The sequence below is a fragment of the Macrotis lagotis genome, chromosome 2 (assembly GCF_037893015.1).
Source record: "Macrotis lagotis isolate mMagLag1 chromosome 2, bilby.v1.9.chrom.fasta, whole genome shotgun sequence".
NCBI lineage: Eukaryota > Metazoa > Chordata > Mammalia > Peramelemorphia > Peramelidae > Macrotis > Macrotis lagotis.
The window spans coordinates 335102605-335116536 of NC_133659.1; the positions used below are offsets into that span (position 1 = coordinate 335102605).

A 13932-nucleotide genomic window follows, 5' to 3' on the forward strand; every position below is an offset into this window, starting at 1 on the left:
TCATTAGACCCTGAGTATAGAAGTCAGAAACTAACAGCTGTGAAGTCAATCCAGAGAGCAAAACCAAGTGAGAACAAAGGAGGAAACCAGTAGCTTCTTGGAACTGAGACTAGCTGAGGAGAGAGAGAGAGAGAGAGAGAGAGAGAGAGAGAGAGAGAGAGAGAGAGAGAGAGAGAGAGCGAAACCTCATGGATGGGAGTGGATCTGCCTGAAGGGATCTGCTTCTGCTGCTAGGAGCAGATTAGAGAGGGGGAGTTGATTAGAAAAAGGTTCTGTGCTTTTGAGCACCATTGATGGCTTGAGAGGAAAAAGTCCCTTGCAGGTCTGTTTGGGTCAGCTTTATCATCTGCTGTGGCTTGAGAGAAGAACTTTCCAGCCTTAAGGAAACTGCTTTTCACTGAAAAATGTTGAATGCTCAAGACACCACCAAGAGAGCAGGTTGGCCTAGGAAGCTCTACATATCCTAGGATTAGGGCTTCTGTTTACTTCAAGCCCCTATCTCTGCCTCAGTGATCCATGTGTAATAGGAAGGGGCTTTATGAGCAGAAGAGCCATGAGGCCAAGAAGCGGGACATTGTCTGGGAGATGAGATGGAGCTGGCTGACTCCACACTAAGAGTGCCTGATTCAGGTTTAGAGGTGGTTATGTCAGGATAGCGTGCTTGTCCCTTCGCCTTCTGTTAAATGAATGTTTCATGATGGTCAGTTAATGTCCCTGGGAGCTATATTTAAATCAGAAGCACCAAGCAAAGCCACATACCATTTCCTCCATCCTGTAGTTTCCTGTTACCTCCCTCATAGGGTTATTTTGAGGAAGGCACTTTGTAAACAACAAAGTCACTTTAGAAATGAAGGCACTGGACTCATAGTCAGGAGGCCCTGCATTCAAATCCTGAAGCCCCTCCTAGCTGTGCCTCCCAGGTCTGTAATGTCATCAGCAGCCCTGAGTCTATACTCTCCCTCACCCACAGGGTCAGTCGGATGCCCACATTTTTGTCTTCTTTTGGGCACTGCATTACCAGAGTTCCCAACAGCAAGGAGATCCCAGCTTCTTGGATTGTTTTCAGGGGCAGGCATCTGTATGTGACGGACTCTTCAGTATCTACCCTTGGAACTTTGAGGGGAGGGAGATTCTCCATGAGAGTCTGCCTCCTTTAGAAGATGGGATTGAAGGGAAACTCTGGAGGAAATAGGGTAAATGGTGAGCATTCTAAGTCTGGGGGGCACAGCCTGGACAAAGACTTGGAGGTGGAATGTTGTGTATGAAGAACAACAAGGAGACCAAAATGAGGAAGGGCATGAAATTGGTCTTTGAAAGGCAGTAGGAAGCTTCTGGATTGGGACAGAACCATGTTCTAACTTTAGGAATAGAAGGTTGGCAACTGAAAGAAGATGGAGCCTGAAGGCAGGGAGACCCTGGAAGGAGGCCATGTGCTAGGATAGGGGCAGAGTTGGAGCTGGCTGAGGAGCAGGAGTGAGGACTCGGCCATTTTAGTTTTACAATGACAATCCTGAGGTCCAGAAATGTTCGGCAATGTACTTGTCCAAGGTCACACAGCTAGGAAGCAGTAGAGCTAGGATTTGAACCTGGGCCGACTCCTAATCCAACCAACTTGCCCCTGCCCTCAGCTCTTCTTTTTAACTGCAGCCAAGGGGATGGGAGAGAGGGCTAGGGAGGGAGAAGCATGAAGTTACCAGGGGAGACTCATCTTAGGCCAGAGTCAGAATCTGAACCAAGCTTTCTGGCCCCCCTGCTCCCAGGTCGTGGCAGTCATGGTAAGCCACATGGTCATCAATGTAGCATCTGTGATGCTATAGCCGCTGCCTTCATGACTGGACCCTGGGGCCATAGTGCACTGTGCAGGCTATCCTTGGGTCAACTCCTTGGGCTGCTTCCTAAGACATCGAACACTTTATTTTTGTCATTGTTGGCTTTCTGAGAGAATAAATGAACTCTCTGTTTTGTGGGACTGCAAGAGCGGAATGGCATCCACTGGAAAGTAAATGAGGACAAAGGAAATTCAGGAAGACTTCCCTAACATGCAGCTGGGGAAATAAGACAGCGTTTTAAGAATTAAGTTAAACCAGATGTGAAATAACAGATGCCAACCAGTGTCTTTGATACTGAGGGGAGAGGAGGCTTTGGAAGGGGGAGTGCTAAGCCCATGGGAGATTCATGATCCCTTTACATTGAAAACACATTTATTATTATCTTTTCCCTTTTCAAGGCCCAAACTGAAGATCACAGATTCAGACTTAGCTTGTGAACAGGCTCATAACTACCTTGCTTCAGAAGCAAAAAACAGATGGTTCGACTTGTCTAAGGTAAGGAGGAGGAGGAGAATGTATTCTGTAAAGGGAAAGAGCATCTCTTTCCATGTTGCCCAGATCTTGGTCCCCAGCAGAGACCAACTACGCCAGCTTGAGGACACTAGGCTTTCCAGAGCAGGACCTACTGATTGGGCCAGCCTCTCTAGTTTTCAGTCTTCCAATTTGGGGGTTCTTGTCAGAGGCAGAGGTTCAGAGAGGAGCAGCTTTCAATGCCAATACTGTGTGGACATATTTCAGGTGTAAAATATTCCTACAAATTAAATTCTTAAGGTCTTAAGTGAGTCAATACTGGGAAGGATAATTTTTTTTTTGCAGGACTTGTGTGGGATGGTGATGCCTGGCATTACTTCAGAAAAGGTTGTAGATTTGGAAGATCTGGGTTCAACTTCTGCCCCAGATGCTTACTCACTGTGTGACCCTGGGCAAGTCACTTCAACTCTCTGTCCCTCATTTTCTCCATCTGTAAATTGAAAATGATAATAGCATCCACCTGATGATGTTGTAGAATCTGATGAGATCTTAGATAAAAGTGCTTTGCACACCTGAGAGTACTGTGATTAGCCCAGCAAGTGCCAACCCCAAGATTGTCCAGGAAGAAGTTTCTGAAACTCAGCCAACAGAAGGACAAAGGGTCCCTCTTAAGATAGAGACATGGGAGAGCATTCAGTAAGTGTCTAATGTTTGCTGGGTGTAGGGGCTTACAAAGAGGAAAAGCAGCCCTATTTTTTTTTTTTTTGGAGAGGAGAGGGGTATCCCCAGAAAGCTCTCTGGGGCTGCTGGAGGAGACAGTTGACTGGACTCAACCTCCTCCCAGCTCGTTTCTTTCCCTTTCTGGAAATTTTATAGACCTGCTAAAATAAGAAATATTTTCTTTAATATATAGACTGTGGTCCATGTGGGTCCACCTGTGGCTGCATTATGAAGTTTCTGTTAAGCAGGGAGTTAACCAGGACAGTCCTAAGGGCAATGGGTCCCACCCAGGATGGGAGAGTTCCCAGGATGAAGGCAGAACTTTCCCTCACTGCTCTACTCTGTGTAACCCTAAATCTTTGAATTTTTGAGGAGAAATTCAGGTATAGGAGAAGATGGGGAAGGGAATAAGCATTGATTAGCCATCTATTTTGTATTATTAGGGCTGGGCAGTTATAACCTCATTAGAGATGTCCCAAGTGAGCCTACTGTACTTTTGTGGGTGGGCAGCCCCTGGAAGTGGAGATTGGGGAAAGCATTCAACAGTTGTCTAAGAGATTTCCTCAGGCCTTGAAGAGGCAGGGGGCCCTGTGGCTACAGCTTGGGCCCCCTTAGAGGTAGCTTGGTAGAGGTGAAGGCCAGGATCCCTAGGGAGGGGGGTGATGGCTGCTCTCCATGATGGTGGCTGATCCCCTGTCTCAGGGCACCTTTTTTCTTCTCCTTTTTCTGTTGCCCTAATTCTTTCTGGATCAGTTTGTTAAGGCAGTGAAGTGGGGAAGATGGGGTAGGGAAAGCTGACCCCCGTCATCAGCCTGTTCATGATGAATGTCTCCCTCCTGCCTCTCAGTCTGTGTCTCATTCAGAACTTTGGGCTGTGACTTAGTTGTGCTCAAAGATGAACCCACATTGTTCTCAAGGCTGAATGGGATACCTGTCCTATCTACACATCCCAAGATTTCACTCAAATCCTTAAGACACATCCAAACAAAATAGAAAGTAATTTAAGTAAGGGAGAGTTAACTGTGGGAGGATTAGGAAAAGCTTCATGTAAAATAGCCCTCAAGCTGAACTTTAAAGGGTCCTAGAGAGTCTAAGAGGTGGGCAGGGGAAGAGAGCATTCTGGACTCTGGGCAGAGGACTGTTGGGAGGGAAATGCTTTACAAGCTCTAATGCATCCTATATGCTTGAATTAGAATAATTATGCAAATTTTAAGTGTGTAAGGTAAGGTAAGGTAAGTTTCTCTATCTGTAAAATGAAGATAATAATAACATCCAAAAAGCATTTAAATTCTAATATGTAGAAGGAACTCTTAGGCCCATAAGTTGCAGAGTAGCAGCTGATCTGTTGGTGGAAGGACTTTCCCAACTTAGAGTTCCCTACCTCTCCCCCCTGCCAAATGAGATACTATTGGTACAGAATCAAATGTGAAGCAATTCTTAGCTTGGAGGAGCTGACATTCCACTGAATCTGTCACTTAGGTAAAGGCCATGCTTCAATCTGTCTCATCTAAAGAATGAAAAGTCCCTTAGCCAGCCTTGCCTGTTGGGGGCCATATGGATGCTGGGAAGCCATGTGTTAGATGTGAGATTTGAACCCAGGTCTCTCCAGTTCCAAGTCATTACCTCTCCTATCACCTGCCCATGCTGCTGCCCCAGGGGAGGAGCATCCCAAAGACTTCCTTGGATAGTTTTTCTTTGATTCAGAAATTAGTCAATCTTGAGTCCTTTTTTCCCCCTTTTATTTATGGTTTTATATTTCTCAAAATAAGGAAGTGCTACTTAGAATCAAGGTTGTCTTTCCCCACTTCCCCCCCACCCCAAAGAATAAACCATATCATGCAAGAGTGAGCTCCTTGCCCCCAGCAGTGTGGACTGAGACCCTGTGGACAGTGCTGGGGAGAGCGTTTCTTTCAGGGTTCTGGAGCAGAGATCAGAACTTCCTATCCTTTCTTGTCTTTGACTCTTGAATTCCATTCTGGATCCCTTTGGGCTTCCAGATCAGTGGCCACCTCTCCACTCTCTTATCACATTTCTTCTTGGAAAGGTGGGAGTTGAGGAAGGGGGAGCAGGGATCATGAATGAGACATTTCTCTGGGTCATAGTAAAGGCACAAGTAGAAAAATGGAACACTGCTAGCCCCTTGATAATAAACTTCTCTCTTCTCTTGGGATGGTGGATGAGCAAGGGAGGGCGAGAAAAGAACTGTAAGTTAAACAGAAATGACTATAAGGGAGGGAAAGGGAGAGTGTAGATCAGTTTCTCAGTGACATCTTATGAGACTGAGTATTCAGAGAGTTGGCATAAGGTTAAAAAACCAGTTATGGGGTCTAAGAACCAGGAGCAACAATCCAGCCTCAATTAAGTGCCAGCCACGTAGGTGCTGTGCCAGGAATGAAGCAATCCTTCCCCACAAGGGGCTTCTGTTCTAAAGAGGGAGATGACAAGGACATAAGAAAATGGATATGTTATAATTATATAGAAAAATATAATACAGCATATAGAGCCAGAATACAAAGGCAATAAAAAGACAAATCTATATATCTCCATTTACAAATGCATACATACCTCTACATATATGCAACTACAGAAGGTGGTCAAATACAGGATAGGGAGGATATTAGAAACTGAAGGGTGGGGGACGTGGAATGGCTTCTTGTAGAGGATGCTGCTTGAGCATCTTTATTTTTTTAGGTTTTTGCAAGGCAAATGGGGTTAAGTGGCTTGCCCAAGGCCACACAGCTAGGTAATTATTAAGTGTCTGAGACCAGATTTGAACCCAGGTACTCCAAGGCCGGTGCTTTATCCACTATGCCACCTAGCCGCCACCTAGCCGTCCCCTTGCTTGAGCATATTTAAAGGAAAAGATAGACTCTATGAGCTGGAGCTGAGGGAGGAGGTTATTACAGGTCTAGGGGATGGCCTGTGCAAAAGTACAGAGGTGGGAATTGGAATAGAGCATGTGAAAATCAACTAGAGAGGCCTAGCTCTTATGGACCCCCCCCCCCCCGCCCCTGCCACAAGAACCTCAGAGGGCCGACCTGAAACTTCAGTGAGACACAAGAGCTGAAACTTGGAACAGTTTCTGTGGAAGTGTTTCATTGACTTAGCTGTTGAAATAGCCGAGATTGGCTCCTCCGCCCTCAGTGTGAATCTTCCAAAGCATTTACCAGCCAAATGGAAAATTCTCCATTTCGACTCAGATGGTAATTTCCATTTTTGTCTCCATGATTTCAGAAGCTGAACCCTAGTCGTGAAATGTCCTGGCATAGTTTTCGAAATGGGGACAGTAGTCATGGGAGCTGACAGGACCTTTGAGGATACTGAGTCTAAACCTCACCTTATTTTACAGATAAGGAAACTGAGTTTCAGAGAATTGAACTGACCCAAAGTTCTCCAGTTAATAAGTATCAAAGGCAGGGTTTGAGCCCAGATCTCTTTACCCTTCAACTCAGTATACTTCCCATCCCTCTCTTCTACTTTTCTATGAGTCTGTGGTCCTCCTAATTTGAAGTCTTAATGCACCAAGGGGATGCCTTTCTGAAAGGTGGAGGATACTTGGGAAAACCAAACATCACTCACTTCTTATTAAAGATATTGAATAAAGCAAAAGTAATTTTAGTCTTCCTTACTCACGCAGTAACTGTACTCCCAACTTGCAAATGGGCCATGTTCCAAAAATTAATTTGCAAGTTGGTTGTTGGGAGCTTGGAACTCACTTCCCCATAGAAACAACATTATAAATAGCGGCTAAGCCCCCAGGTTAATCCAGAAAGGTCCATGTTATAAGTAGAAGGGAGGGCAGTATAGTTTGGTAGGGAGAATGCAGAACTGGGAGTCATTTTCTATTCTTCAGAGGCTACTGGGGGTCCATGACTCACAGTCCTATGGCACCCTGGAAACATGAACCTGTAAACTTGTCTGCTCTCTGGGATGGCAAGGAGCACCTGAGGTTACCTCCCCTGCTCTGCGAATCATGCATGAATCCCCTCTGCAGAGTATGCAAGGGACTATGACTACTACCAAGGACAGGTAGTGAGCTCACTAGTCGCCTGAAGCTGCCCATTCTGCACCTAAGTGGCTCTGATGGGGAGGCAGCTTGGGCAGATGCTATTAACTCCCTCTGTCCATGCTCTGAGCTCTTTTTCTTGAAGAAGACAACAGTAACGATTTTGCTTATCCCCATGTGTTAGCACTGGCCAGGACATAAACAACTTAACCAACTAAAACTGAGGAGCCCCTCCCCTGAGAGAGCCCTCCTTCTAACGGAGAGAAGACACTGCTGTGTCTGAAGAGATGGATAGAGTAGATGGAAGGCAATCTTGGAAGGGAAGACAACCAGCTCCTGTGGGAAGACAGGCTTGAGCTGCATCTTTTTATGAGGGTTTATTTTATATCCTGCTTCTTTACAAAAGTTGCTAATTATTTCTAGTAGATTTTTAGATGATTTTTTAGGGATTCTTTAGGTAGACCATCATGCCATCTGCAAAGAGTGAGAGTTTTGTCTCTTCCTTCCCAGTTCGAATTCCTTCAATTTCGTTTTCTTCTCTTATTGCTGAGGCTGACGTTTCTAATACAATATTGAATAGTAGTGGTGATCCTGGGCATCCTTGTTTCACCCCTGATCTTATTGGGACTGCCTCTAGACTATCCCTGTTACATATAAAGCTTGTTGGTGGTTTCAAATAGATACTGCTTATTATTCTAAGGAAAATCCATTTATTCCTACACTCTCTAGGGTTTTTAGTTGGAATGGATGCTGTATTTTTTGAGCTGCATCTTAAAGGGGGGCCTGAGATTCTAGGAGATGGAAGTAAGGACGGAGAATGTTCCAAGGCTCTGAGTATCTGGAAGAGCTATTAGAAAGACAGGGAGGGGCCAGTCAGACTCGAAGAGCTTTCAATGTTCAAAGGCTTCTTATGGGTACTGGACGTCCTAGGGAGACCCTATGGCTAGAAAAGCAGAGATTAGAGGGTGTAGGTTAGAGTTAATGGTGGAAGGAGATGACAGGATATGGGAAGGGACTGGCTTCATGGCATGAGGGAAAGAAGGGTCAAAGGAGACCTGGGGATGGAGGGAGGAGGGAGTCACATTGAGTTTGAGGTACCTAGGAGATGTCTGGCTGGGTAGTAATGTAGGGCTAAGCTCAGGAGAGAGAATAGTCCTGGATAGAGATCTGAAATGATAATTGAAGCTGTGGGAGCCAAGACAGCGAAATCATAGAGCAGAGAGCAGAAGAGGGTCCAGGCAAGCCTTGAGGGACAATCCCCAGTCAACAGACAGGGCAGTATGCATACTCAGAAGAAAATAGCTGAAAGGAATGGTCAAACAGGTTGGGGCCAAGAGGAGGACCCTCAATATCAAAGGGAGGCCAAGAAAAATGAGAATTGGGGAAAGGACTTGAACTTTTGTCCTTTATGGAAAGTGCATCTTCTGACCCCCCTATGACATCAGGGGCCATATTGTCTAGGGCTTAGAAGAGTGAGAGAAGAAACACTGTTTTAGACAGTTTTTAAGGGGTTTAATGGAGAAGGGGGGACCTAGGATGGAGGTTGGTGGGTACGATAGAGCTAATGAGGGATGGAGGTGACTAGGCAGCCAGGAAGAAGATAATGAAGATGAGATGAAGCTGGGGAATCATTCAACAGGAAATTTGCTAGAGAAGAGGGGATGGGATGGGACTAAGGGAATGTGTACAGAAGCTGGCCCTTGGCAGAGGCTAGGGGACAGGAGGTTTATCTTTCTTCCTTAAGGATCTGATTTCTCTCTCATCACATTCAACTTAGATCAATGCATACCAGGGAAACAATGGAAAGACTATCAGACTGTCTTCTCTGGAGGGGGGATACAAGATTAGGGGAAGAACTGTAAAATTCAAAATAAATAAAATCTTTCAAAAAAAAGAATGGGAGACAGTGATGAAGGAAAGAGGAGGGGAGAAGGGAAAGCTTATTTTGGTGAGTCTTGGGGAGCCATGGGGAGAAGAGGGAAAATGTGGATCAGACACTGTGGAGAAAGGAATAACAGTTCAAATGAGTGGAGAGTAGGCTTTAATGGAGTGAGGGGCCAGTCACCACTTCTTAAGGGATAGTAGTCTCCCAAAGACTTATCCAACTAAAACACTCCCAGTTCCTTCCAGTCATTCTTGTTGGCTTGGTCTCCTGTCCTTTTTCTATTCTTGGAGACAAGACACTGGCTTGATAATGCCTTTTTGCAGAACTGAGATCCAAATGTGACCTACCTGAGCAGGGTCCAGTTGGACTGTACCCTCCTCACTCTGGGCACTGGATTTGTCATGCAGTCTGAAGTTCAAGTGCCCTTTTGACTGATTAATCTCCTGTTGTTGAACTATGAACAACAGCCTGCAGTCCAGGCCCTCCCCCTGCCCCCTTCCTCCCCACATTGAAACTGGCAGCAGCATCGCCCAGTAGATGATAGGGCCCTGGGCTTGAAGTCACTAAGACCTAGGTTCAGATCCCACCTCAGGCATTTACTCTATGACCCTTAGAACATCTCCCCTGGTCTAAGCTGACTCCCAGATCTGACAATAGTTCCATGAATTTAGTAGGGCACCAATCGTTAGCCCCATTTTGTGGAAGAGAAAACCAAGATAAAATGACTCCTAGCAAATCATTGCTTGAGTTGGGATTTGAATCCAGCTCTCTGGACTCCAAGTCCAGTGTTTTAGCTCTGTCTCCTTAGGGTTTCTCAATAATTCTTGCTTCTCACTTCATAAGGTTGTGAAAAAATTGCTTTAGAAAACTCAAAGGACAAGAGAAATAGGAGATGGGATACTATTAAATCATTCAAGAGTTTTTGATCATTGCAACCCTATCCTTTTGTATAGTAAAAAGCTATAAGTCAGACTTATTTTTCATTACCAGTGGTGGTTCAGTGAGGAAGAAGAAGGGGATGTGTGTGTGGGGTGAGGACACCAGCCCAGAGGTCAGGGGAGCCATCAGGCACTGCCTTGCTTTGTGTTCTTGGGTAAAACATGCCCCATCTCTGAGCCTCCAAGTGATTTGATTAGTCTTGCTTTTCTTTGTATTTTTATAACACATTGACTGATATATAGTAAGTGTTTAAATAAATGGTGACTGATTGATTGAGATGGTAAAGCATTAGCATCTTGGATTGTCTTCAGTCAAGGGCTATTGACTTCATCAATTCTTTAATAGGAAAATCTTGACCATAATTGACTTGCGATGGTCAGATTGATGAAGAGAAGTTGAATGGGAGGGGGCATCCATTTCCAGAAATTGCACCTCCACCCAATGCCTATGAATGTAACTTATTTTGATTTTACAAACTAATTTTTTTTTTTAGTTTTTTGCAAGGCAATGGGGTTAAGCAGCTTGCCCGAGGCCACACAGCTAGGTAATTATTAAGTGTCTGAGGCCAGATTTGAACTCAGGTACTCCTGACTCCAGGGCTGGTGCTCTAGCCACTGTGCTACTTAGCTGTCCCATAAACTGATATTTTTTAAAAAAGTTCCTTAGTATGAGTGGGACCAGTACCAAGAGGACCAATCATAGAGAAGATTATATCATAGTCTCAGAATCATGGAATTTTAGAGGTTTGGGGGTCTCAAAATCATGAAATCTTATGCTCTTGGGATCTCAGAATCAGGGATCTTAGAGATTTGGGGTCTCAGAATCATGGAATCTTCAGTTTTGGCTTTTGTTTGTTTTTTTGCAAAGCTGTAGGGTTAAGTGACTTGCCCAAAGTTGGACAGCTAGGTAATTATTAAGTGTCTGAGGGTGGATTTGAACTCAGGTACTTCTGACTCCAGGGCTGGTGCTCTATCCACTGCACCACTTAGCTGCCCCAGAATCATGGATTCTTTATTTTTATTTTATTAATTTAATTTAATTTAATTTAATTTAATTTTTTAGGTTTTTGCAAGGCAATGGGGTTAAGTGAGTTGCCCAAGGTCACACAGCTAGGTAATCATTAAGTGTCTGAGGTAGGATTTGAACTCAGGTACCCCTGACTCCAGGGCCAGTACTGTATCCACTGCGCCACCTAACCATCCCTCCACTGCGCCACCTAGCTGCCCCTGAGAATCATGGAATCTTAAAGACTTGGGGTCTTAGAATCCTAGAATGTAGTAATTGGAAAATTCCCTTCTCTCTAAGACAATGAACATGTTTTAAATTATTGCTAAATTTTATTCTTTTTTTTTTTTTTTACTTTTAGGAAGATTTTATTTATTTTGAATTTTACATTTTTTCCCCTAATCTTGCTTCCCTCCCCTCACCCCCCACAGAAGGCAGTCTTTTAGTCTTTACATTGTTTCCATGGTTTACATTGATTTCAGTTGTATGTGTTGAGAAAGAAATCATATCCTTAAAGGGAAAAAAATAAAGTATAAAAGATAGCAAAATTACATAATAAGATAATAGTTTTTTTTTTTAATTGAGGGAAATAGTCTTTGATCTTTGTTCAAACTCCACAATTCTTTCTCTGGATGCAGATGGTATTCTCCATCGCAGATACCTAAAATTGTCCCCGATTGTTGCACTGATGGAATGAACAAGTCCATCAAGGCTGATCATCACCCCCATGTTGCTGTTAGGGTGTCCAGTGTTCTTCTGGTTGTGCTCATCTTGCTCAGCATCAGTTCATTCAAATCCTTCCAGGCTTCCCTGAATTCCCATTCCTCCTGGTTTCTAATAGAATAATAGTGTTCCATCCCATACATATACCACAGTTTGCCAAGCCATTCCCCAATTGAAGGACATTTACTTGATTTCCAATTCTTTGCTGCCACAAACAGGGGTGCTATGAATATTTTTGTACAAGTGATGTTTTTACCCTTTTTCATGATCTCTTCAGGGTATAGACCCAGTAGTGGTATTGCTGGATCAAAGGGGATGCACATAATTCCAAATTGCTCTCCAGAAAGGCTAGATGAGTTCACAGCTCCACCAACAATGTATTAATGTTTCAGATTTCCCACATCCCCTCAAACATTGATCATTGTCCTTTCTGGTCATTTTGGCCAGTCCGAGAGGTGTGAGGTGGTACCTCAGAGATGCTTTAATTTGTATTTCCCTAAAATGTATTGATTTAAAGCAATTTTTCATATGACTATGGATCACTTTGATTTTTTCACCTGTAAATTGCCTTTGCATATCCATTGACCATTTGTCAATTGGGGAATGGCTTGTTTTTTGAAAATTTGACTCAGTTCTCTGTATATTTTAGAGACGAGTCCTTTGTCAGAAATACTGGTTGCAAAAATTGTTTCCCAATTTACTACATGTCTTTTGATCTTAGTTACAGTGATTTTGTCTGTGCAAAACCTTTAATTTAATGTAATCAAAATTGTCTAGTTTGTTTTTAATGATGTTCTCCATCTTCCTTGGTCATAAATTGCTTCCCTTTCCATAGATCTGACAGGTAAACTATTCCTTGATCTCTCCTAGTTTGCTGCTAAATTTTATTCTTAACAATGACAAATGTAAGACTTTCATTTTTTGCATGATATGCCTCTGAAAAGAAACTCTCTATCACACTTGTTCTTCTGAGTTCTGACTTAACCCCATTTTTTCATGTTGCAGAATTTTCTCGAAACTGATAATGAGGGCAATGGCATTCTACGGCGACGGGATGTTCGAAATGCTCTGTATGGCTTTGACATTCCCATCACACCAAGGGAGTTTGAAAAGCTCTGGGCGAGGTAGGAGTCCTTTTTCAATCTAACCATTTCAGGTAACTTGACACCATTGGAATGAATGAATCTTATTAGCTGTTCTTCCACAGCATCAGGAGACCTAGGGAGCTAGTGATAGTGGGGTCGCTTCAACTAGATCTGGGACAGATAAGTGTGACTTCACTAGGCTGTGACACTCTGGCTGAGAAAAGCTTCCTCCACTTAGGCAGAGGATGGGCATCTTCCTGGTATCACACAGGTCCATGGCTGTGCGTAGAAGTATTTGTAACCCTTACAGAGAAGCCTCCTGGGGGTCTACAGAGCTCTCTCAGTAAACATAGCCCCAGTATAAGCGGATCAATCAACATTAGTTGTTTGAAGAAAAATGTTATAGAAGCAAGAAGTTAGCAAACCTGTGATCAACCTCTCAGCATTGTTCCTGCTACTTTTCTGAGAGGAAGCAAGAGTCTTGTTTACCTCAGTTATTTTGTCTGTAAAATGGGGATCTTGGACTATATGACTCTGAGGTTTTATCTGACAGGTCACATTAGCTGCCATGTGTCCCTCTTAGCTCTGACACTCCCTGTTCCAAATTCTACTCCCCCCCGACACCCCCATTTTAAAATATACTCACAGCTCTGACACCTCCATTCTAAGATTCCTCCCAGTCTGACATCCCCTGTTCTAAGGCCCTGCTCCCAATCCTGATACCCACTGGACTAAGCGCCTCCCAGCTCTGACACATCCTGTTCCAAGCTCCACTCTCAGCCCTGACATCCTCTGTTCTAAGCTCCCTCCCAGCTCTGATATCACATGTTCTAAGACCCCCTTCCAGCCCTGACATCCCCTGTTCTAAGCTTCTCCAAGCTCTGACATTCTATTTATGTCTTCAAACTGGGATCAGCATGATGATGGGTTCCATTAATGAATGTCTTTCCATATTCCTTTCATAACCAAATTAGTTCTGTTAATGTTATGATAGAAAGTCTGCTCCTATAAAACAGGGAATGTCAGAACTGAGCACTTTGTAGAATAGGGAATGTCAGATTTTGGGAGGGGGAGAGATCTTAGAACAGGGAATGATGGAGCTGGAAGACATGTTGTGGGGAGAGAGATCTATTCTTTGAGTTATGTGTTAGGAAACTGCTGCCAAATAGATATATGCCTAAGTGATAGAGGTTAAAACTTTGATTTTTCTCATCATGCTTGAGCCCAGACTCAATCCTCAGAGAATACATGACCCTGATTTGGACCCTT

The 13932-nt window shown here is 43.9% G+C and overlaps 1 protein-coding gene across 8 annotated transcripts in view; it reads left to right on the forward strand.

The window, feature by feature from the left end:
- The window catches only part of EFCAB6 (EF-hand calcium binding domain 6), a 239117-nt gene that overhangs the window by 167227 nt on the left and 57958 nt on the right, over positions 1-13932 (forward strand). For all 8 annotated transcript variants that reach the window (XM_074227119.1, XM_074227117.1, XM_074227120.1 and 5 more), the window contains 2 exons: positions 2228-2324; positions 12584-12702. In XM_074227119.1, the coding sequence (XP_074083220.1) occupies positions 2228-2324; positions 12584-12702 (216 nt within the window). The remainder of the gene's footprint in view (positions 1-2227; positions 2325-12583; positions 12703-13932) is intronic.